The 25,228-nt window shown below is 38.2% G+C and overlaps 1 protein-coding gene and 2 long non-coding RNA genes across 5 annotated transcripts in view; 2 read left to right on the forward strand and 1 right to left on the reverse strand.

Annotated features, from left to right (window-relative positions):
• Positions 1-25,228, forward strand: part of SPRED1 (sprouty related EVH1 domain containing 1) — a 122,613-nt gene that overhangs the window by 73,761 nt on the left and 23,624 nt on the right. For all 3 annotated transcript variants that reach the window (XM_008269229.4, XM_070053969.1, XM_008269230.4), the window contains exons 3-4: positions 16,872-17,040; positions 17,787-17,833. In XM_008269229.4, the coding sequence (XP_008267451.1) occupies positions 16,872-17,040; positions 17,787-17,833 (216 nt within the window). The remainder of the gene's footprint in view (positions 1-16,871; positions 17,041-17,786; positions 17,834-25,228) is intronic.
• LOC138844665 (uncharacterized) lies at positions 512-11,655 on the forward strand. Its single transcript, XR_011380846.1, has 2 exons — positions 512-4,494; positions 4,533-11,655. It is a non-coding gene; the product is annotated as an uncharacterized lncRNA (long non-coding RNA).
• Positions 8,874-24,152, reverse strand: LOC127483791 (uncharacterized). Its single transcript, XR_007910455.2, has 3 exons — positions 24,042-24,152; positions 22,942-23,113; positions 8,874-9,007 (listed from the first exon to the last, which is right to left on the reverse strand). It is a non-coding gene; the product is annotated as an uncharacterized lncRNA (long non-coding RNA).

Consider the following 25,228-nt stretch of genomic DNA (forward strand, 5'->3'; position numbering starts at 1 on the left):
CAAAGCACCAAGTCACAGCTACCCCACTTCAGATCCAATTCCCTGTTAGTTGTATTTGGGAAAGCAACAAAAGATGGCCCAAGTGCTTGAGCCTCTGCCACCCATGTGGCATGTGGCTTGAGCCCCTGCTACTTCCTGACTTTGTCCTAGCCTACCTACAGGACTTGCAACCATTTGGGGAGTGAACCAGTGAATGAAAGTTTTCTCTCTGTCGTTCCTTCTCTCTGTCGCTTTGCCTTTCAAATAATGAAATAGTTATTAAAAATTCCCCAGTCATTTCTGAGAGTTTAATCTCCTTCTCTCAACACAGAAATATAATCTGGCCCCTAACCTCCTTCATCTTTATCTTTTCTCCTCCCCTCCCCTCCCCTCCCCTCCCCTCCCCTCCCCTCCCCCTCTCTTCTCCTCCCCTCCCCTCTCCTCTCTTCTCCCCTCCCCTACCTTCCTTCCTTCCCCCCTCCCCTCCCCTCCCCTCCCCTCCCGCCCTCTCCCCTCCCCCCCTCCCCTCTCCTCTCCTCTACTCTCCTCCAATAAAAATCTTTAAAAAAAAAAGTTTATGTGTGTTAGGGACTATAGGTAAGACAGTTTGGTTGTACTCAGGAAACAATAATGACAGGAACAGTTTTCCTTTTTATTATTACAGATAAAAAAAATGGTAAAACTTTGGAGAAGATACTTTGGACAGGCCAATTTTCCTGTGAAGAATTGAAATTGGGAGAAATGCTGCATACAATAATGCTGAAAGCTTATCAAATTACAAGTTAGTCAGTTGCAAAGGTATTAAATGTACTTTTTTTATTAAAGATTTATTTATTTATTTATTTGAAAGTCAGAGTTATACAGAGAGAGAAGGAGAGGCAAAGCAGAGAGAGAAAGAGATCTTCCCATCCATTGGTTCACTACTCAGTTGGTCACAGCAGCCAGAGCTGGGCAGATCCAAAGCCAGGAGCCAGGAGCCAGGAGCTTCCTCCAGGGATTCCATGCAGGTGCAGGGGCCCAAGCACTTGGGCCATCTTCTACTGCTTCCCCAGGCCACAGCAGAGAGCTGGATCGAAAGTGGAGCAGCCAGGACTTGAACCAGCGCCCATATGGAATGCTGGCATTGTAGGTGGCGACTTTACCCACTATTCCACAGCTCCAGTCCCATAAATGTACTGTTAATCAGTTTCTGTACAACCGTAAATTGTGTGACTTCTTTCCAAAAGTTGTTTTGTAACAATGTCAGTTGTTTAACATTGCCAACATTCCTTTGGGGTGTGGGGTACCCTGCCTACCTACTACCAGAATTTGGAGCCTTCTAATAGCTGGTTTACAAAAATTAAGATTTACCATATATCCCAAATTACCCTCTTGGTGACCCATATTTCTTACTTGCAGATGATTTCAGCTTAACACTTTCACTTTTCTTCAGAACGTTCTTCATGATCGCATTTCCTCTTTAGTTAATTATTTGTTAAAACTAATTATTATTTGTTATTATAAACTAATTATTACATTTATTAGTGAGTTAGCAATTTATACTTTTTAAAAAAAAAAAAAGATTTACTTAGCCGGCGCCGCGGCTCACTAGGCTAATCCTCCGCCTAGCGGCGCCGGCACACCGGGTTCTAGTCCCGGTCGGGGTGCCGGATTCTGTCCCGGTTGCCCCTCTTCCAGGCCAGCTCTCTGTTGTGGCCAGGGAGTGCAGTGGAGGATGGCCCAGGTGCTTGGGCCCTGCACCCCATGGGAGACCAGGAAAAGCACCTGGCTCCTGGCTCCCGCCATCAGATCAGCGCGGTGCGCCGGCCGCGGCGGCCATTGGAGGGTGAACCAACGGCAAAGGAAGACCTTTCTCTCTGTCTCTCTCTCTCTCACTGTCCACTCTGCCTGTCAAAAAATAAAATAAATAAATAAATAAATGTAAAAAGATTTACTTATTTATTTGAAAGTCAGAGTTACAGAGAGAGAGAAGGAGAGGCAGAGAGAGAGGTCTTCCATCCAACGGTTCACTCCCCAATTGGCCGCAATGGCCAGAAGCTGATTCGAAGCCAGGAGCCAGGAGCTAGGAGCTTCCTCCGGTCTCCCAAGTGCAGAGGCCCAAGGACTTGGGCCCTCTTCTACTGCTTTCCCAGGCCATAGCAGAGAGCTGGATTGGAAGTGGAGCAGCCGGATCTCAAACTGGCGCCCATATGGGATGCCAGCGCTTAAGACCAGGGTGTTAACCTGCTGCGCCACAGTGCCGGCCCCTATACTGGTTTATATTCATTTGTACAGGTTCATCAGCATCCTCTTGGCTTCATCTTATTCTTTTATACTTGATAGCAATATGTTTTATAATGTATTTCTCATCCTTTCCATTATATTCTAATTGTTGTTAAAGTGTTACAGCTAAATCAAAATCCAAACTCTTTGACCTTAAATTATTGCTGGCATTTCCAGATATTCCTAACTACTTTTATTTTATTAGAATCTGAATTATAATTTGAATGTGCCATGCTTTTAGTTGATTGATTGTTAGATGGCTCACTGTTGGAGTACTTTATATGTGCTAGATTTCCTGATGTAGTCTGCGTTGGCTTTCTTAACAAAATATGATTTACACAACAGAATTCTACCTTCTCACTGTTCTGGAGGCTGGGAAATCCGATCAAGATATTGATTGTTTTTGTTTATGGTACAGGCTATCTTCCTGACTGTGTCCTCACATGGCCTGCAGAGAGAACTCTTGTGTCTTTATTCTTAATTACAAGGGCACCAGCCCTATAGGTTAGTGCCCTACATTTGTGACCTCATTTGACTTTTTAGTTTCTAATAGGTCTGATCTCCAAGTCGCCTTGGTTTTAGATCTTTCAACATATGAATGATGAGGCTGGAGGATAGTATGCAGTCAGCAGCACTTCTTTTTCAATTCTACTTGTCTTTTGATTCTTAGGTGAATATTACAACTTTGAAATCATTGTGACTTTGATGTAGGGTTTAATATCTGCCAACACTACTTCCCCCAGTTAATTAGCTTTAACAATTTTAGGGAGGAGTGAGTTTCACCTTATTCTTATAGAAATCTTTTTTTTTTTTTTTTTAAAGATTTTGTTATTTATCTGAGAGGTAAAGTTACAGACAGTGAGAGGGAAAGACAGAAAGAAAGGTCTTCCTTCCGTTGGTTCTCTCCCCAGATGGCCACAGTGGCCGGGGCTGCGCCAATCCAAAGCCAGGAGCCAGGTGCTTCTTCCCAGTCTCCTGCTGGTTCACTGCCCAGATGGCCGCAATGGCCGGAGCTTCGCCAATCCAAAGCTAGAAGCCAGGAGCTTCTTTCGGGTCTCCTACATGGGTGCAGGGACCCAAGGACTTGGGCCATCTTCCACTGCTTTCCCAGGCCATAGCAGAGGGCTGGACAGGAAGTGGAGTAGCCGGGTTTCGAACTAACGCCCATATGGGATGCCGGCACTGCTATGCCACAATGTGGCCCCTGTTCCATTTTATTGTTTACAACAATCTGTGATAGGTAAGTTTGGTTAACTGTTGACTCGTTGAGGGATAGTATCTAGGCTGTGTGCAATGCATGGCTATTGGAAATAAGGCCGCTATGAGTATTGTTGTTTTCTGCAAACATGACCCAAAATGCTCTTGCTGGGTTGTATGGTAGTTGTGTGTTTAGTTTTCAAAGAAACTGTCAAGCTTTTCAGAGTAGATAAAGCAAGTTTCCTTGCCACCATCAGGCGGCCATTGGAGGGTGAACCAATGGCAAAGTAAGACCTTTCTCTTTCTCTCTCTCTCTCACTGTCCACTCTGCCTGTCAAAAAAAAAAAAAAAAAGTACCCAGTTTTGTAAATGACCGTGCCAGCATTTTTATGTAGTCATCACTATATTTTAATCCTTCTGCTGGATATGTAGTGATATCTCATTGTGGTTTTCTTAGAAATTTTTATTTTTTGTGAAGACAGAGATTTTCCATCTGATAGTAGACTCCCCAAATTCTCTGGACAACCAGGGATGGACCAGACCAAAGACAGGAGCCTGGAATTCCATCTGAATCTTTTACGTGGGTGGCAGGGACCCAAATACTTGAGCCATCATCTGCTGCCTCCCAGGATGTGCATTAGCACAAGGCTCTCCTAAGTGGAATGGAGGGTTCTGAAGCAGTACCCAACTCAGCCCATCTTTCATGCTCTTAACAGGATCTTTTGCAGAACAGTTGTAAATTTTGATAAAGTCCATTGTATCAGTTTGTCTTTGCATGATTCATACTTTTATTCTTAAATCCCAAAACTCTGCATAGCTGTAGATCTTGAAGGGTATTTTTTTGTTAGTTGTCTGGTTTTACATTTTATATTTAATCCCATAATCCATTTCAGTTAATTTTTGTATAAAGCATGGTACTTAATTCAGTAGGTTTTTTTTGTTTTTTTTTTTTTGCCTGTGAATGTTCAGTTGGTCTAGCACCATTTATCTAAAAGGTTGTTCTTTCTTGAATTAATTTTGTGCTCTTGCTAAAGTCAGTTAAGCATATTTGTGTAGGTTCTCTGGTCCATAGCTTTATCTGTCCCTCTGCCAAGATCACACACTGAATTACTGTAGTTATAATAATAAGCTCTAATACTAGATAAAGTGATTCCTCTGTTATTTTCTTATTCTTTCAGCACTGCTAAAACTTGTGCCCTTCATATAAATTTTACATTATTCTTGTCTGTGTCCACTAAATATTTATTGGGATTTTGATAGTCATTGATCTGTAATGACTTTTCTAATCTGTGAATATACTGAGTCTCTACTTAGGTTTTTGAATTCTTTCATTAGCATTTTGTGATCTTCAGCACTCAGATCCTAAGCATTTTACTAGCCTAAGTGTTTGTATACCTAAGTGTTAAGTTTTCTTTGGAGCAATTTTAAGTACTATTGTATTTTTAATTTTGGTTACTGCTTTTACATTGTATGTACATAGAAATACAGTTAATTTTCATATGTTGATTTTGTACCTGTTACCTTATTGAATTGAAAGGGTTTTTTGTTGTTGTTGTTGTTGTTTTTATTGTTGTTGAGATTTATTTATTTTATTTGAAAGAGTTAGAAAACTTCCATCTATTGATTCGCTTCCCAAGTGGCCGCAACGGCCAGGGCTGAGCCAGGCCAAAGCCAGGTGTCAGGAGCTTCATCCATGGGTCTCCTACTGGGTGGCAAAGCCCAGGTATTTGTGCCATCCTCAGCTGCTCTCTCAGGCTATTATCAGGGAGCTGGATTGGAAGTAAATCAACTGGGACTTGAACTGTTGCTCATCATGGGATGCTGGTGTCAAAAGTGGTGGCTTTATCTGCTCTGCCACAATGGTAGCCTGAGAATTTTTTTGTTTTTGTTTTGTTTTGATTTGTTTTGTAAATTCCCTATGATTTGTTTTTTTTAATGTAAACTGTCATGTCATCTGCAAATATTAATAGCTTCGGTTCTTCATTTTCAGTATGAATAACCTTTCTTTTTCTTCCATTATTACAATGGCTAGAACATTCAATTTTATGTTGAATAGAGTAATAATGGTAGATATTCTTGTGTTGTTCTTTGTCTTAATGGAATTACATCCAGAATTTGAGTTTTTAGTTTCATGTAAGCTGGATAATTTGTTGTATAAATTCCTTATCAGAGCCGGCACCGTGGCTCACTAGGCTAATCCTCCGCCTTGCGGCACCGGCACACCAGATTCTAGTCCCGGTCGGGGCACCGGATTCTGTCCCGGTTGCCCCTCTTCCAGGCCAGCTCTCTGCTGTGGCCAGAGAGTGCAGTGGAGGATGGCCCAAGTGCTTGGGCCCTGCACCCCATGGGAGACCAGGATAAGTACCTGGCTCCTGCCATCAGATCAGTGCAGAGCGCCGGCCGCAGCATGCCGGCCGCGGCGGCCATTGGAGGGTGAACCAATGGCAAAGGAAGACCTTTCTCTCTGTCTCTCTCTCTCACTGTCCACTCTGCCTGTCGAAAATTTAAAAAAAAAAAAAATTCCTTATCAAATTGAGATATTTCCCTTTTATTTCCAACTTGCCAATAAATTTTTATCGTGAAAAGGATTGAAGTTTGTCACGCATTGTTTTCTGTTAATTGATATTACATCCTTGCCCATTAGTACAATTTATTACATTTATTGTTTTTTTTTTTTTTTTCTTCTAATGTTGAACCAGTCTTGTGTACCTGAATCCCATTAGGTCACAATATGTAATCTTTTTATATATTGTTGGATTTGAGTAGCTAATTTTTTTTTTTAGGAGCTTTGCATTTAAGTTCACAAGAGATACTGGTCTATAGTTTGCTTTTTTAGGACACACAAACACACACACAAATATATTCTGTTTTCGGTGATTCTTTAGTGAAACCATTTACATGTTTAGAGAGTTCTTTTCAAAAAATTTTAAATTACAAATTAATTTTATTTAATGGTTATCTATTTTATCTTGGTTGAGTTTTGACAATTTGATTTTTGAATAATTGGTCCATTTTTAAGTTGTAATTTATGCATATAAAATTCTTAATAACTTTATTATTTTAAAGGCTGCAGGATCTTTAGCAGTATCCTTTGTTTCATTCCTGTAATTGGTAATTTATGTTTTTGTCCTTTTAATTTGTCTAACAATGTATTGGCTTTATTGACCACTTTTTTAAAACAAGCTTTTTGTTTCATTGGTTTTTCTTTTTGTATTTTTTTTTTTTTGCTTGCTTTGGATTTATTTTGTTCTTTCTTCTAATTTCCTCAAGTAGGAACTTCAGTTATTGAAACCTTTCCGCCTTTTTAATATCCATAGACTTTTCAGAGGCATTCAGTTCACTGTTTTTTTAACTTTGCATATGAAGTTTAACCTTATTCTTTAAAGTGTTCAGGTCTCATGTGTCCTTTTTATGTCTACTTCAGCTGTCAAAGTCTGAAGACCTATCTTTTTTTTAATATCCTTGTTTTTCTAAATAGTGCTTCTAAATGGTTTTTGTTATGTAGGTATTGTGTATAAATTTATTTGTAAATATTGATGGCTGTTAAATGATTAGTTCATTGAGATTAATTCCATCAAATTTCTATGGGCTCCTCTCCATATTATATATACTCAGTTGAAGGAAAAGAAAACCATCTAAGCTTACTTTTTTTTTTTTTCCGGCAATTCTGAAATCTAGCAGCTTGTGGGTACTTGGAAAGAGCCATATCAAGAAATAGGATTATTGCTGTATCAAGAATGTTTTTTTAAAGTGGAAGGGTTTATTGGGGGAAACTCGACAGGCTGGAGGGAAGGGGCGAAGAAGGAAAAGAGGGGGAAAGAGAGTGTGAGAGATCGAAAGAGACAGAGAGATGGAGAGAAAATAGATTGAGAGAGGGAGAGAGACAGAGAGATGGAGAGAAAGACCCACATGTTCAGGAACAGGTCCTTTAAAACTTTGCCGGGGTGGGGAGAGGGGTGAGGGTGGGCAGGGAAGTAGGAGCATTGAATCCCATTAGGATGGTTGGAGCCATGGGGTCACCTGGCTTCCAGCAATGGCAGAGGGGGCTAGATCAAGAATTTTTTTATTATTCTTCATTGTGGCCATCAGAAGTTAGAGAAGTAACCTAAACAGGAATCAGTTTGATGTTACCCTCCTTTTACTGCTAGCAAACCCCTACAGACTCTACAAAGGCTGATCTCCCTGTAGCCCCTAGTGTTTGATTTGTTTTTAGTACTTCTCATAGAGAAGTTGATGGAATCTTAATTTATCTCTCGTTCCATTCCCTCATCCCCATTCATTCTTATTTTCTACTTGTTCAATTTTTAAAATGGTAATTAATCTCTAATGTCTTTATTTTACTTTTCAATCTTTTGAAGTAAACCTTTCTTCATAGAAAATTCTCTATTTCTGGGGCCAGCACTATGGCGCAGCAGGTTAATGCCCTGGCCTGAAGTGCCGGCATCCCATATGGGTGCTGGTTCGAGACCCGGCTGCTCCACTTCCGATCCAGCTCTCTACTATGGCCTGGGAAGGCAGTAGAAAATGGCCCAAGTCTTTGGGCCTCTGCACCCACATGGGAGACCTGGAGGAAACTCCTGGCTCCTAGCTTCGGATTGGCATAGCTCCAGCCATTGCAGCCAATTGGGAAGTGAACCATCGGATGGAAGACCTTTCTTTCTCTCACTGCCTCTCCTCTCTCTGTATAACTCTTTCAAATAGATGAATAAATCTTAAAAAAAAAAAAAAAAGAAAAGAAAATTACCTATTTCAGTTAGGTCCAATTGAGAGTTCCAGAGCTTTTCAGTGTATTCTTTGTTACTTTTTAAATCTTTGTCATGCTGTCAGTTTTGTCTCTCTTTTCATTTCTAAAATGGTTTATTTATATTTCTACTTTTTTTCCTGTTTATCTATTTCACTGGTCTTTGCAAAGAATGCTTTTTTTGACAAGAATAGTACCAAGAACTCAATTCTCCAGTTTGGGCCATTTGCCACATTGGTTTTCTCTTTCTGTCTACCTCCCTAGTACACACATATACACACAGTCACTCATTCACTCATTCACATGTTTGCTCCTTCTTATTTTCTATACCTATGTGTAATAAGTTGCATGAAGCCTGTCTTTTACCACTTTATACTTCAGTGTATGTTTCCTAAGAACATGGATATTCTATTACAAAAATCACAGTTGAGTTATATTTAGGAAGTTTAACATAAATACAACACTTTAATCTATAGTGCACGTTCCAGTTTGCCATCACTTCCATAATATTCATTTCATATTTTTGTGTCTTCAGTAAAAGATCATATAGCATTTATGTGTCATATCTCTTTAGTTTTTAAAATGGAATAGTTCCTCATTCTTGGAAAACATAAATGTATTCAACTATTACTGTGCAGTTATTTTGTAGATTATTTCTCAATTTGTACTTAATCTGATATTTCTCCATAGTTATATTCCTTGCATCATTTCCTGGGATATACTCACATAACATGTTGTGTCAGGAAAAGAGTACTCCATCCAGAGATGGAATAATCTTGAAAAGACAGAAGTGTCAGCATGAAACTGGTCTCCTTGGTCAGTTAAAAGCTGTTAAAAATGAAAATAATACATTAACTAGAGTAGTGATCCAGAGTGACAAAGAGAGGCAGAAATAGGGAGAGAAAAAAATTTTTCATCCTCTGCTTCACTCTCCAAATGGCCACAACAGCCAGGACTAGGCCAAGCCAAAGCCAGAAGCCAGAAATTCCATCTGGATCGCCCATGTGTGTAGCAGGTACTGGATCTGAAGCAGAGCAGCTACGTCCTAACATGGGATGCCAGCATTGTAAGCAGTGCCCCAACCTACTGCATTACAATGCCAGTTGTTAGTCATCATATTCTTTTTTTTTTTTTAAGATTTTTATTTATTTATTTTAGAGTTAGAGTTACAGACAGTGAGAGGGAGAAACAGAGAGAAAGGTCTTCCTTCTGTTGGTTCACTCCCCAGGTGGCCACAATAGCCAGAGCTGTGCCAATCTGAAGCCAGGAGCCAAGTGCCTCCTCCTGATCTCCCATGCGGGTGCAGGGGCCCAAGCATCTGGGCCATCCTCTGCTGTTTTCCCAGGCCACAGCAGAGAGCTAGATTGGAAGAAGAGCATCCGGGACTATAACCAGCACCCATATGGAATGCTGGTGCTGCAGGCAGAGGATTAACCTAGTGCACCACAGTGCTGGCCCCAGCCATAATATTCTTTTTTATTAATTTTTTTATTTTTTTAAAGATTTATTTATTTATTTGAAAGTCAGAGTTACACAGAGAGAAGAGAGGCAGAGAGAGAGAGAGAGGTCTTCCATCAATTGGCTGCAAGGGCCAGAGCTGCGCCAATCTGAAGCCAGGAGCCAGGAGCTTCCTCCAAGTCGTCTATGTGGGTGCAGGGGCTCAAGAACTTGGGCCATCTTCTACTGTTTTCCCAGGCCATAGCAGAGAGCTGGATAGGAAGTGGAGCAGCCGGGGCTTGAACCAGCGCCCATATGGATGCTGGCACTTCAGGCTAGGGTGTTAACCTGCTGCTCCACAGCGCCAGCACCCTCAGCCATAATATTCTAATAAACAAATGTGTAACTAGGGGAAAAGAAAAAATTTTTTTCTGCAGAATGTTATTTATTTTTATTTATATTCCTCCAGTTTATTGTATTCCTTTTTAAGATTTTAAGTTGGATAGTGAGTTCATTTTGCTTTCTTTTCCATTCATTAACATGTGAATTGATGAAAATTTAGTTGTGGTAATTAGGCATTGGTGTTTCTCTGAGAACTGAATATATTAATAAATTCCTTTAAAAAAAGAAGAAACCAAATCTAAATCTATAGATGCATTTATGTTCCTAAGTGAACATTAAACTTTTTTGCCTAAGAGCTCATTTTGTTTGAATGTCACTTTCAGGATCCACCATCTTTTTCCAGTATTAAATTATTTTCTAGGTGCATACTTTTTCAGATCCCTATTGTCATGTGTCTGGTCCTCTGGTTCAATTTTATTTCTAATTTGTTACTTAATTTCTATTACTTGCACGTATATATGTGTACTGTCATTTTCTATCTATCTGCTTTTTTCCATAGGGGCTAGGTAGGTTTGGGCCTTATTGGAATTTGGAAACTAGTAGATTCTGGCGTTCCATTACTGTCTTTTCTTAGTGGAAGTGAAGTATGTGTCCATCAAATGTTTGATGTCTTCTCTAACTTGCTGTTTTATATGAACTATTTAATTGTACAAAAATAATATATGTTAAACAATGTCCCATTATTGCAAAAATTTCATTCCGTTTCTTCCTTTGTTCTTTTCTTTCCTCCCTTTTGAAGTAGCAGCACTGCTTTTATGTCAGAATCAATGCCGTTGTTGATTTTATTAGCTTTTAAAAAATATTCTAAACTCCTTATTTTAAGACAGTGTTAAACTTATAAACACTTATAAACAGTTTTTATAAGTAAATAATTAGTAAACATGTGCATTTGATAACAATGTAATTCCATATTTAATAGGATGTCATAGTGTCTTTTCCAAGGATCATTTTTTTTATATCCAGAAAAATAAAGTTTGTAATATAAAGCACCTATTTCTGGTACCAGTTGCCAAACTTTGATTGTCAGGTAACTTGTTTTGAATTTGGATATTTTTTTTTTTTCAAAAATGAAATGATTTTTCATTGGATTAAAATTACTAAACTTTTATATGTAGTTACCAACCATACTACTACTTTAATAATACTATTTGTAAACATGTAATTAACTACTTGTAAGGTCGCGAGTATAATAAAGTACATAGTAGTTTAAAAGCATATGTTTAATTTTACTCTCCTCTCCCAAATTATTAGTTATTAGCGAAACAAAAATACACTCATACCTGTTTTTGGCTTAGTCTATTTTAAATGCTTCTAGCAAACAGTACAGGAATCTTACGATGGGATTTTTGCTCTGTGTTTCCCAAAATAATTTGGAATACATCTTCACAAGTTTTAGTTATTTAGTGACCACAGTCCTACTCTTTTTCCCTTATAAATTCTTACCCTAGAATTTGTTTCTGATGAAAGAAAAACAGTGAAGATTGAAGCATTTTTACTATCTTTAGAATCCATTAGCAAATTCTCCAGAAATGATTCACAAAAATTCTTTGAAATCATATACCTGTATCTATCATTAGTACAATTCCCTCTCGCAAATTGTATAAAAAATATCTTCTTGTAAATAATAAATTCCCAGCCTCTCATGTCAGCTAAACTGCTATGGGCCAGTGGCATCACCTGGTAACCAACAGCACCATCACAACCAATATTTACCATCACAGCCAGTTTTAATAAGGTTTACTCTGTTCTGGGCACTATTTTGAGTATTTCAAGTATTACCTTTTTAATTCTCAGAAGTCAACTGGAAATGGTAGATACTGGATGAGACCCAGCTAGTCCTAGCTGCAAAGCCCACAAGCTCAACTAATTATTATACCAAATTCTTCTTACACAGTACTAACATTTTTCTTCATTCTTGGGAAGTGTGTCCTGTTCCCTGCCCCTTCTATTTTTCACACCTTAATCATTTTATTTTTGCTCATATTAATATTAATTCTCATCAACCACCTTTCTTCTTGCCCTCCCCCACACACTGCCTTTTAACTTTTAGCCTATTATTATAGGGAAACCATTTGTCATCTCTCCCTTCATCTATATCAGATTTTAATAAATTTATACTAACAGTATAATTTTCCTTAAACCCCACAGGAATTCACCTATTTATCTATAAATTTTTAAATTTAAAATCCATTTAATCTTAAGAAAGAATAAAAACAGAACAAAAATTCAGTGGATTGAAAGATGTTTAAGATATTGACTCAAACCTGATCAGATACATTGGTGTGCAAAAGTCTTTTTTTTTTTTTTTTGTAGAGTCAGTATAAGCATTTATGTGCTTTTGAATTTTTGTAGCTTTTTCTAGTTTAAGATTTCATCACAGGATTGTATATCAGTGCTGGTTCAAGTTCCAGCTGTTCTGTTTCCAGTGCAGTCTGGGATGGAGTTCCAGGCTCCTGGCTTCAGCCTGGCTCAGCCTGGCCCAGCCTGGACCATTGTGACTATTTGGGGAGTGAACGAGTGGGTGGAAGATCTCTATTTCTCTCTCTCTCCCTCTCCTTCTCTTTCTCTTTCTCGTGTGTGTGTGTGTCACTGTGCCTTTCAGATAAATCTTTTTTTTTTTTTTTTTTTTTTTTTTTTTTTTTTTTTTGACAGGCAGAGTGGATAGTGAGAGAGAGAGATAGAGAGAAAGGTCTTCCTTTGCCGTTGGTTCACCCTCCAGTGGCCGCCGTGGCTGGCGCGCTGCGGCCAGCGCACCGCGCTGATCCGAAGGCAGGAGCCAGGTGCTTCTCCTGGTCTCCCATGCGGGTGCAGGGCCCAAGCACTTGGGCCATCCTCCACTGCACTCCCTGGCCACAGCAGAGAGCTGGACTGGAAAAGGAGCAACCAGGAAAGAATCCGGCGCCCCGACTGGGACTAGAACCTGGTGTGCTGGCGCTGCTAGGTGGAGGATTAGCCTATTGAGCCGCGGCGCTGGCCATCAGATAAATCTTAAAATTTTTTTCATTACATATTTTTTAGTATAACTCTTTAATTTGTTCTTTGTTAACCACTCATTTTCTTAAAGGATCAGTTAAGGTTTATTCTTGTCAAATTACTTTGGCAATATATTCTTTGTTAAGTATTCTTACTGATTCTCAAACATTTAATAATATTTTTTACAATAACTGTTTACATGCTTGCTTATACTTAAACTATCTTTTGGATGGAAATGGGGATGAGGAGATTGATCCACTTATAAATTTATTTTTACTCTCTAATTTATGGATGTCCTTCAAAGTTACCATGGAGACCTGATGAAATTCACATGCTTCCAGAACTACTTAATCCCAGAAAGAATTTTCTTCATCTATTAATTGGACTTGCAGGTGTATTTCAGGTTTACAACTGTACATTTAGTATTTTTAATGTGTTCCGGCAGTTGTTCAGCATAATCTTTACAGGATTTGGTATTATTTGTTTCCTTTAGTGCCAAATGTTGTCCTACAAAAGAACTCTAAGAGTAGGTCTTGTATTCTAGAAGATTGCAGTCGCTGCTTCAGACCTAGAGGATGTGCTCAGATGGCTACAATGGCCAAGGCTGGGCCAGAGGAAACCTTTTATTTTATACTGGTAGTTAACTGATTATCTCCTCAGAGCCACTGTACAGCCTAGTGCTTAAGACACCCACATCAAGTGCCTAGGTTTGGTTCTTTGCTCTGCCTGCTGATACCAGCTTCCTGCTGAAGCCGCAGAATTCAATAATTTTTAAGAATGCTTCTGTCCCTAAATTTTTTTCCTCAAAATTATAAATTTAATATGGATCACATAATAGGTAGAAGTTTTTTCAGACATTTTACTCTTTTTCTGTACAACTTCAGTACCACTGATTTTTTAAAATTCGAGGTGGATATTTGATATCTCTATTACTTAACCATAGTGTTCTGTATGTTGTCCTTAGTGTGATTAGAGTACTGGCCCCCACCTTTTAAAGATATATTTACTTATTTATTTGAAATTCAGAGTGACAGGGAGGAAGAGGGGCTTTGGGAGAGGGAGAGACATTTTCCATCTGCTGGTTTCAGTCCTCAAATGGCAATAACAACCAGAGTCAGGCCAGGCTGAAGCCAAGAGCCAGGTGTTTGGGTCATCTTCTGCTGCCTTCCCAAGTATATTAACAGGAAGCTAGATCAGAAGTCGAGCTGCCAGAACTCCAACCAGCATTCTCATACAGGATACTGGCATTGCAACCATTTCCTAATCTGCTGTGCCATGATGCCCCACCCCCCTTTTTAGCATTTTGCCCTCTAATACAGTGTGTGTTTTAAATAGGTAAGAAATTGTTAGACTTTGGACATACAGACTAAGAGGTAATTGCTGGGTGATACAGAATGGTTTGGGAAGCATATCCTAAAAATTATCTATCTACAAAGACATTAGGTGATAGTTCCAACAAATTACCTACCTTTTCTATTCTGCTGCCTGTTTTAAATCCATAATAGCTAATAGCATAGTGGTCTTTTTCTAAAGTATAATTGTTTTTATGCTACATTAAGTAAATGGTATGTAATATTAACAGAAAATATTTTTATTTCCTATTATTTTGTAGAAATAACTAACAAAAGTTTAGTTCTAGATCATAGTTACTGATACGTAAACTTAATATTTATGTGACTGAGGTGCAACACATTCCTGTATAGATATTTGCATGAGTTGAAGAGCTAGTTCATCTTGTTTTCCATTTCCATGGTGCATTCTTTTCTAATTTATGGTTTGTCCCTTTAAAAATAGTAGTTTAAATTTAACTTATTTGAAAGGGGAGGGAGGGAGCAAAATAGAGAAGCATAAAATGATCTCCCATCCTTTGGTTCACTTCTCAGTGTCTGCAGCAGCCCAGGCTAAGCCTGATTGATGTTAGGAGTCAGGGACTCCATATGGGTTTCCCATATGGGTGACAGGAATCCAAATATTGAGCAATCACTTGCTGCCTTCCAGGGCAGGCATTAGCAGGAATCTTAGAATCTGAAACAGAGCCAGGACTTGAGCCCAGGCACTTTGTTACAGAATGTGAATGTCCCAAGCAAATTTTTTTTTTTTAGGATTGATTGATTGATTTCAGAGGCAGAGTTACAGAGGGAGAGACAGAGAGAAAGGTGTTACATCCACTGGTTCACTCTCCAAATGGCCACAGTGACTGGAGCTAAGCTGATCTGAAGCCAGGGGCCAGGAACTTATTCCTGGTCTCCCACAAAGGGGCAGGGGCTAAAGCACTTGGGCCATCTTCCCATGTGTTCCCAGGCCATCATCAGCAAGCTGGATCCGAAGAGAAGCAGCCAGATGTGAACTGGCACCCATTTGGAATGCCAGTGCTGCAGATGGAAGTTTAATCTATACCACAGAGCCAGGAATCACTTCCACAACATTTTAACTCCTACACCAAACACCTGCTCCTCTAGTGCATTTTAAAGCTCATTTCTTTAAAAAGTACTTAAAGGCAAATGGACACACAGAGAAAGGTCTGCCATTCACTTGTTCACTCCCAAATATCCACAACAGTCAGGCCTGGCCCAGGCCAAAGCCAGCAGGGAAGGGTAGTAGGGTCCCAAGTGATTGAGCTGTCCACTTCTCTCTTCCTGGGTTCAATAGCAGGAATACTGGATTGGACACAGAAATACCAGGACTTCTGGCACTCTGATGCAGGATACTGGCATTGCAAGTGGTGGCTTAACCTGCTAAGCCACAGCACCAGCATCAATTTTAAATCTCATTTTAAAAACTTAATTTTCTGTGAGTTTTAGGAACCTCTAAAAAGGTATCATTTGAAAATAAGTGGTGGACATTAGTGTAAATCATGTTGAAATTTTATTTATCTGAGATAAAACAGCTGAAAATATTAATTTTAGGAAATTGAAAAGAGGAGCTATTTCAATAATATCTTCATGTATTAAAATTAATTTAGTAGTATTTTATGTAATAAAAGCAATAGGATCAAACTCAGTTTTTTATTTCTTTCCAGTTTTTTAATAATTCCAGTGTACCATTGTATTTTATATTACTTTTTCTGCTATTTATTAATATAATAAAAATGTTACAGCAATCCAGACCATTAGTGCTGTATTTTTTCTCTTTGTATTCCAGAATTTTTTTAATCATTATTTTTTTGTTATTGTTGTTACGTATGGTAGTGTAATAAATACTGTCTAAGATCCCTTAACAAAGTACAGATTTGCAAAAGCCCTGGATATATCCATTCTTTTCTACTGCATGTAGAGTCATCACAGAATGAGAGACAAAAGTGCCGAGTCAGCTTTGTTACCTTGCTTCTATAGATAGGACTGAATTTGAGTCATTTTCTTGGTTATTTATTTTTTAATTACTAAGATTTGCTAAGAATAATCATAGTCAAGGATATTTTGATAATGATCAGCTTTCGAGATGGATGAAAGATGGGGAGTTATAATTTTACATACCTCCTGCCTTGATTTATTTTGGTCAAGATGACATCATTGGCTATGGTGTTCAGATTAATAACTAGTAATACTGTGTTAACTAGTATTTCCACCATTAGAACCAGTAGATGGAAGACCTTTCCCTCTGTCTCTCCTTCTCTGTCTATAACTGTCTCTCAAATAAATATTTTTTTAAAAAGAAAATATACTAAAGTATTGAAGAGCAATGAGAAGTAACATACAAGTATGTAACCTCCTTTGAAATATTTAGAATAAAATAAAATTTTTACTTGGACATACATGGAGAGATAATGTTAAATATACTTATCATTTTTAAAGTAAGAGCAATTTTCTCACCTCAATTTGTATCTAAGAGTTACATTGGATTCGTATGATATATGTCTTTTAACTTTGGCATTTGTTGGCAGGTGGTTTTGGAATGTATGCTTAGAAAAGACCTCATTTATAATAAGGTCACTCCAACATTTCACCACTGGAAGATCGATGACAAGAAGTTCGGCCTTACCTTTCAAAGTCCTGCTGATGCTAGGGCTTTTGATAGAGGCATTCGAAGAGCTATTGAGGATATTTCTCAAGGTAATTTTCTTGACTATTTTGTTGGTATACATTGTAGAGGTCATTTTTCTTTGTTTTCCTAAAGTTCTTATACTTTAAGCAAGTACCCAGGCTTTGAAAGCCCACAAAAGGTAAAGATAAAATAATGCACTCCTTAGCCTGTTTTATATTTGTCACATCACAGTCTATGTATTATTTTGAAAAGTACATCAAAATAAGAGGTTGAAGAAATGGACACCATGAAAATTTGTATGCAGACATTGATGTGCAAAAGTCAATAGCAGCAATTGGCTATTGATTATCAGTAGTGAATTAAGACTCATTTGTTAATGGACCAAAGCAACTAAAATCCTGGTTCTGAGTATGAAGTTCTATTTCCTCAGAGCATTTGCAAAAATTGAATGAATCACATATTGATATCACCTAATTCCAGGAATATGATGTATATAATCTACCCAGCAGTTTGAGTATTGGGGAGAATTCAAGGTAGGGCTTGCTGGAGGATAGCATATTTTCAAGGCAAATATCTCTTTAGTAATTAACTAGAAATTTACCTGTAGAGTGAAATAGTCACTTTATTCTCTATTTTTCTCACAAAGGGACAAGTACAAATAGAGAATATCTGATTGTCTGCCAAAAACACCAGTATGATCTCTGACCAGTCTTCTAAAGTGTTGTAATAACTATCACCAATTATTAATTAATACTAAAAACTGAAAGCAAAAAAAAAAAAATCTGGCTTAATTAACTATTATCTGTTTTCTTAGGATGCTCAACATCAAAAAATGAAGCTGAAGCAGAAGAGGACTTACAAGTAAGTAATATCATTAAAAAGGACCTTCTAAATATATAAACAACCTGTAAATTACTATGAAAATTCCTGAAATTCTATTTACTAGGGTTCTCCAGAGAAACAGAACCAATATAGAGTATTTTTTGTGTATTTTAAAGAAATTGGTTTACAAGATTGTGGGGGTTGGCAGGTCTAAAATACACAGGGCAGAGAGGCATTCATGCTAGAAATGTACTTAATTGATGTTATTGTTTTGAGTTGGATTTCAGGCACCTTTAAGTCAGTTTTCTTCTCCAGACCTTTAGCGGATTGATTGGATAAGGCTCCCTACTTTAAGGATGGAGAAATCTCCCTAACTCAGTATTAATAAATGTTAGTCACATCTAGAAAATTTCTTTTCTTTTCTTTTCTTTTCTTTTCTTTTCTTTTCTTTTCTTTTCTTTTCTTTTCTTTTCTTTTCTTTTCTTTTCTTTTCTTCTTTTTTTTTAAAGAAAATTTCTTGACAGTACCACCTGGACTTATGTTTGACCAAACAACTGAGTGCCTACCCAAGTAGGTACATGAAGTTTATCTGAGATAACCTGTAATCTCTCCCCCAAATGGGGAAGGCTCATATATAAAAAGTCCACACAAAGAAAATTGCAAATTGCTAATAAGCATATGTTTAGCTTGCTGATGAACAGCAAACAGTATAAATTCATTTTTAGTAATGACCAAAGATTAAAAAAAAAAAAAACTACCCCATGAGATTGACATGGTAGATTGAAACAAGGCAGTTTGGCAGTATATATTAAAAAGTCTTAAAATTAGAAATATTCTTGCCTATTGATCTGGTGATTCAGTTTTAGGTCATGTACATCAAGAAAGTAGAAATACATAAATTTTTATACATGGATTTAGGTATAGATATATAGAAAAAAAGAAAAAAAATGGGATACTAAATAGGTAACATGCAGTTAATGAGATTGGCAAATCTGTCATGCAACCATTAAAAATGTTTACACATTTACTTGCATATATTGAGCAAAAAATCCTCAAAATTGTATGGTGTTTGTCTTGTTACCCAGCCATAGGATTCTGGGATTCTGAGATGTATAGTTTTCCTTTAAATATTTTTCTATATTTTTCACATTTGCTATAATAAATATTAGTACTTTTATGGTATTCCTATTTTAAAAATTGCTGTGATCTGAAGACATGCAAACCATTTCATGTAGATAGTTGCTGTTAATTCTTTCTAAGTCAGAAAACAAATCTTTTAGAAAATGTGAGATCCATAGCAAAATTTAAAGAAAAAATGTAAATGTGCTATAATCTATGATAACTTCCACACATATTTTAAAATAAGGCCTTCAGGATTTTTTTCAGTACATATAAATGCATAGACATGTTCTAGTGGTATTAATACACCATAATCTACGTTTTTCATTTAAAACTATAATCAAGCTTTCTGTGTTCTTGAGTATTTTTTAAGTTTATATTTTTTAAATTTTCAGTTATACCTTATTTTTAATAAACAATCCTAATGATCTGTTCTGCACTGTATATTTGAGAGTTATTGTATGTATATATGAATGTGTTTATTTTATTGATGGTTTATTTTAAAGTATTTTAATGTTTTATTTAAAAATGCAGGGGAGTTAGAATGAATTAGGTATAGGACATATGTTCTGCAATGTAAAAATAAAATTTTTTTAGTTAAAAGTTTTTCAAGGTTTTGTTTTGTTCTGTTATTGATCAAAATGTGAAAGTAGGGGAAAACACTTTGGAATTCTTGCCTTATGATGAAAGTAAATTAAGTTAAAATTCAATTAAAAATAATATTCACCTATGGAAACTGTGGCCTTTATTAATAGTTAGTCATTTTAATACTTTGCCAATTTGGTTACACCTAATTTTATATACAATGTGTTTAAAAAAAAACTGTTCCATAACGTAACTGTTTGCAAGATGTACATATAGCAATCAGTAGATGTTGTAAAAATCAATGCTTTCATATCATGTTTACTGCTAAGATTTTCCATAGAGTTAGAGAGGCACTAGGATACTGATGAGAAATAATAAGTTTATCACAGAGGCAGGGGAGATAGTAAAACATTAGCAAGGGGGAGGGAAAGACTAGTAAAGAATATTTCTGCCAGCAAAATTAGCAAGAGTACAGTTCTCAGCTCCTGATAGTCGTGCTTCATTGTAAGATGTCTCCAGTGTCCTTAGTCCATCAGTTTATATAAGTACACCCCTACAGGAGTGATTTACGTCTTGCTTCATTAGACACTAAAATACTTGTTCAATTTTTATTTTCATAATAAAATAAAAAATATTCAGTGTCACTAGAGATCCTAGTAATAGGCTTCCATTTAAATGTAATTTCAGTAAGAGATAAGAGCTATTTTTATGTCAGATTTTAATTCTTGTTTTTTTTTTTTATATGTGCTGTTTTTTACAGTAACTTCACAAATATTTTACTCTTTTTCATTTTGGAGGAATATAACTCTCTTGCTCCCAAATATGCACTGAGCGAGCTATTGAAAGAGAACATGGTGCCAGCGCCACAGCTCACTTGGCTAATCCTCTGTCTGTGGCGCCGGCACCCCGGGTTCTAGTCCCAGTTAGGGTGCCAGATTCTGTCCCGGTTGCTCCTCTTCCAGGCCCGCTCTCTGCTGTGGCCCGGGAGTGCAGTGGAGGATGGCCCAAGTGTTTGGGCTGTGCACCCCATGGGAGACCAGGAGGAAGCACCTGGCTCCTGGCTTCAGATTGGTGCAGCGCACCGGCCATAGTGGCCATTTGAGGGGTAAACCAACAGAAAAGGAAGACCTTTCTCTCTGTCAAGAAAGAACATGGTAGAAATGTAGAAATGACAGAATGTGACTTCCAAGAGTAGGTCATGAAAGACAGTGCAGATTTTGTCTGGCTTTCTTCTTCACGGATTGTTAGTTATGGAAGATGCCCAGCTACCAGATTATGACAGCACTCAAGCAACCCTATCATAGAAGTCCTTGTGGTAAGAAACGAAAGCCTTAGTTGTCAGCTGTCTTAGAAGTAGATCTGGCCGGCACCGCGGCTCAATAGGCTAATCCTCTGCCTTGCAGCGCTGGCACACTGGGTTCTAGTCCCGGTCGGGGCGCCGGATTCTGTCCCGGTTGCTCCTCTTCCAGGCCAGCTCTCTGCTATGGCCCAGGAGTGCAGTGGAGGATGGCCCAAGTGCTTGGGCCCTTCACCCGCATGGGAGACCAGGAGAAGCACCTGGCTTCTGGCTTCGGATCAGCGTGATGCGCCAGCCGCAGCACACCAGCCTCGGCAGCCATTGGAGGGTGACCCAGTGGCAAAAAGGAAGACCTTTCTCTCTCTCTCTCTCTCTTTCTCTCTCTCACTCACTGTCCACTCTGCCTGTCAAAAAAAAGAAGTAGGTCTTTCGGTCCCAAACAAGTCTTCAGATGTCTTGAATGTAGCCCCCTTGCGGGTTCCTAAGCCAGGACTACCTAGTTAGGCTGTTCTTGCGTGCCTGACTCACAGAAACTGTGAAATAAGTGTTTCTTAAGCCACTAAGCTTGGGAATAATTTATTACTAATAGGGATTTTGAGTACTCATTAATAGCTTCCATAATAAATACTTTAAAGTGTGGGAATGACTTTGGACTCAGACAACAAATAGAAGTTCTTGAGGAAAGTTTTGGTGAAGCTCTAAAGAGACTGTTATTAGAAGCCTAGAGATCTTTGTACAAATTGCCAATGAGGGCTTCAATGAAAATAAAATCAAATTGGAAAGTCAAAGAAAGAAAATCTTTTATTGGCAAAAAATTTAGCAACAGTGCCACCTACAGCAGTGTGAAAAGCAGAAAATACTCAACAAACTGGGTGATCCAGCAAAGGAGATTTTCTTTTAAAAAAATGGTCTTTTTCTAATATACATTTTTAAGAGTTAATTATTTATTTGAAAGGCAGAGATAATGAAAGAGGGAGAGAGCTCTTCCATCTGCTGGTTCACTCCCCAAATGGCTGCAATGGCCAGAGCTGAGGGGACCAGGAGCCAGGATCTTCTTCCAGGTCTCCCATGTGGGTGCAGGGGCCCAAGCACTTGGGCCATCCTCTGCTGCCTTCCTAGGCACATTAGCAGAGAGCTGGTTTGGAAGATGGAACAGCAGGAACTTGAACTGGTGCCCCTAAATGTTGCAGACACTGTAGATGGAGGATTAATCTTCTACAACATAGCGCTGGCCCCAGGAGATTTTCAAGCCAAAGGTTAAATCTGCCACATGGTTTCTTCTTAGTGCATATGATAGAAGAGGAGAAGGGAGAAATAAGGTATGGAAGGGCTCCTAAACAAGAAGGAACCAGGACTTGTTGATTTGAAAATTCACAGCCTCTGGGTATGTCAGGTTGTGCTAAAATTAAGCAATGACTGCCTGCAAAGATTAAACATAAGAGCTTCTAGGAAAAGCATTGTCTAAGGATGAAACCAAAGCTGTGACCCTAATTTCTTCTATTAAGACTTCCAAAAGGGGCCGGTGCCAAGGCACACTAGGTTAATCCTCTGCCTGTGGCGCCGGTATCCCATATGGGTGCTGGTTCGAGTCCTGGTTGCTCCTCTTCCAGTCCAGCTCTCTGCTGTGGCCTAGGAAAGTAGTAGAAGATGGCCCAAGACCTTGGGCACCTGCACCTGCGTGGGAGACCAGGAAGAAGCTCCTGGCTCTTGGCTTTGGATCAGCGCAGCTCCCGCCATTGTGGCCATTTGGGGAGTGAACCAACGGAAGGAAGACCTTTTCTCTGTCTCTCCCTCTCACTGTCTGTAACTCTACCTGTTAAATAAATAAATAACATCTTTAAAAAAAAAAGATATGTTGATACAGTGGATCTTTCAATCAAAGTAAAAGCACTTTTAAGAAGCTTACAGGTGTTTTTTTTTTTAGTAGAAGTTTAAAATAGAGAAGCGTCTCTGAAGAATTGTAAATCTGCTGTTTATCTAATATAGTAAACTCCAGTAAAATTCATAAGTGACCTACAAAGTTTGCCAAAGAATTATGTTGGTAGGAAATACTACTAATTTGAACTGAAGAGAGACCTTGAATACTCAGAAAGCTATTGACAGGAAGTATATTGGAAAACACTGTGCAGTTGCAATCATGACTCACCTTTCATAAAATCAAAAAGATGATGCAGAAATCAGATCTAAAGCATCAGAACCAAGATCTATGGAGAATTATTCTGAAGTCCTAAGTCTTCCTCAAGGAACTTGCAGTGTTTCCACCTCTTGGTTTCAGAATGTCTGTGAGCCAAGGACACTTTTGTTCCTCCTCCCGTTTTCTGTTTTTGAACAAGAAGTTCATACGACAGTTATCCTGTGCCTGTGCTACCATTGAACTCTGGTTATGTGTTGAGCATATAATTTATTTAAAGTAGTTTCATCTGTACATGGACCTGTTTAGAAGCCAACATCCTAGACTGGAAGCTGTTGGTGCAAAGAGATGAAATTTTAGGGAGTCTTGGGAGGGGATAAGTTTGTTTTATATATGAAATAAATGTAAATAATTTATGTCAAAAGATCAGTGAACTGTGAAGGTATTAAAATATATCCACAGATTCTTTACTACCACTCTGTTCAGTGTAGTCTATTTCCCCTGTCTTTGAGTGTGGGCTTAGTAAGCTCACTGTTCATAAATGGAATGTTAATGAAATAAATGAAGCATGACTTTTGAGGATAGGTCATAAGGAAATTTCTGGCTTCTGTCTCGCTCTCTCGTATCACTCTGGGAGAGGCCAGCTCCTGTTTGTGAGGACATTTGGAGAGCTTTGTGAAGAAATCCATGTGGTGAGAAACTGAGGATTTCTGACAACAGCCATGAAGAAACTGGGACTTTCTGACAACAACCATGTGAAGCAAATTATCTTGGAAACAAGTCTTCCTGCCCCAAAAAAGCATTCATTTAACTCAGCCATGGCCAATGTCTTTACTTCAATCTCATGAAAGAACTATGAAGCAGAACAACTCAAGCTAAACTTCTTGAAAGCTTCTGACCCACAGAAGACATCAAATAATAGCTGTTCACTTTGGCCTCAGAATCAGCCCTTAAGGCATTTGGATCCAACTAAAAAGCCCATTAGAGTTTCACAGGCATGGAAAGCCAAGACACTCTGGCAAAAAAAAAAAAAAAAAAAAAAAAAAAGACCAAAATGTAAGATCTCTGTGAGTGTGATCCCAGCAGAAAGAATGGGACATCAAAGAAGGCAGTACCTTTCTCTGAAGGGAGGAGAGAACTTCCACTTTGAATATGGCCTTGTCTAAATAAGATCAGAGTTGATGAACTCAGGAGGCTTCCATGGCCTTGGCAGCTCATGACAAGAACCTCGGGTGATTACTGATGTCATAAATAAGAGTGTCAGTTGTTAAATCAACAGCGGGAGTCACTGTGCACCTGCCCTCCATGTAGGCCTCTGCCCTTAGTGTGTTGTACTATTAGAATTAATGGTGAAACTACTACTCAAACAGCGCTCTATATGTTGTGTGTCTTTGTGGGTGCAGTCTGTTGAAATCTTTACTTAGTATATACTAAGTTGATCTTCTGTATATAAAGATAGTTGAAAATGAATCTTGATGAAGAATGGGATGGGAGAAGGAGTGGGAGATGGGATGGTTGCGGATGGGAGGGAGGTTATGGGGAGAAAAGCTGCTATAATTCAAAAGTTGTACTTTCAAAATTTATATTAAATAAAAGTTGACAATAAAAAAATAGCTGTTGTCTGAAGCTTCTCAGTTTTTATGGAAATTTCTTATGCAGTAGAGAATGCATGGGCAGAAAGGGAAATGTAACTTTTTCTAAAAATGATTAGTGATTTTTAATTTTTTGAGAGGCAATTTCCAGAATTAAAACCACAGAAAAAACAGTTACATTTACCTTATTACCATTATTTCATGAGTGCCAAAGTGTTAGAGGATCATTATTTTTGGAATGTACTAAAAATTATAATGGTTTCTAGTTTATGTAACCACTTAATTAGAAATGAAATACATCATGTTAAGTTTCATAACTTACCTGATGGGCTTGTCATAAATAAACATTTTGAGATTGAGTGTCAGATGACTGTGGTAATGGTTATATCAGGTTTACCTTACTGATTATCATTTATAAAGAAAACTAATACAGTTTAGAAGAATAAAACTTTTTTTAAAGATTTATTTATTTGAAAATCAAAATTACATAGAGAATGAGAGGCAGAGTGAGAGAGAGAGAGTCTTCTATCCGCTGGTTTACTCCCCAGTTGGCTATAATGGCCAGCGCTGCACTGATCCATAGCCAGGAGCCAGGAGCTTCTTCCGGGTCTCTCACGTGGGTGCAGGGGCCCAAGGACTTGAGCCATCTTCTACTGCTTTCCTAGGCCACAGCAGAGAGCTGGATCGGAAGTGGAGCAGCGGGTCTTGAA

This window comes from Oryctolagus cuniculus, chromosome 12 (genome assembly GCF_964237555.1).
Source record: "Oryctolagus cuniculus chromosome 12, mOryCun1.1, whole genome shotgun sequence".
Classification (NCBI taxonomy): Eukaryota; Metazoa; Chordata; class Mammalia; order Lagomorpha; family Leporidae; genus Oryctolagus; species Oryctolagus cuniculus.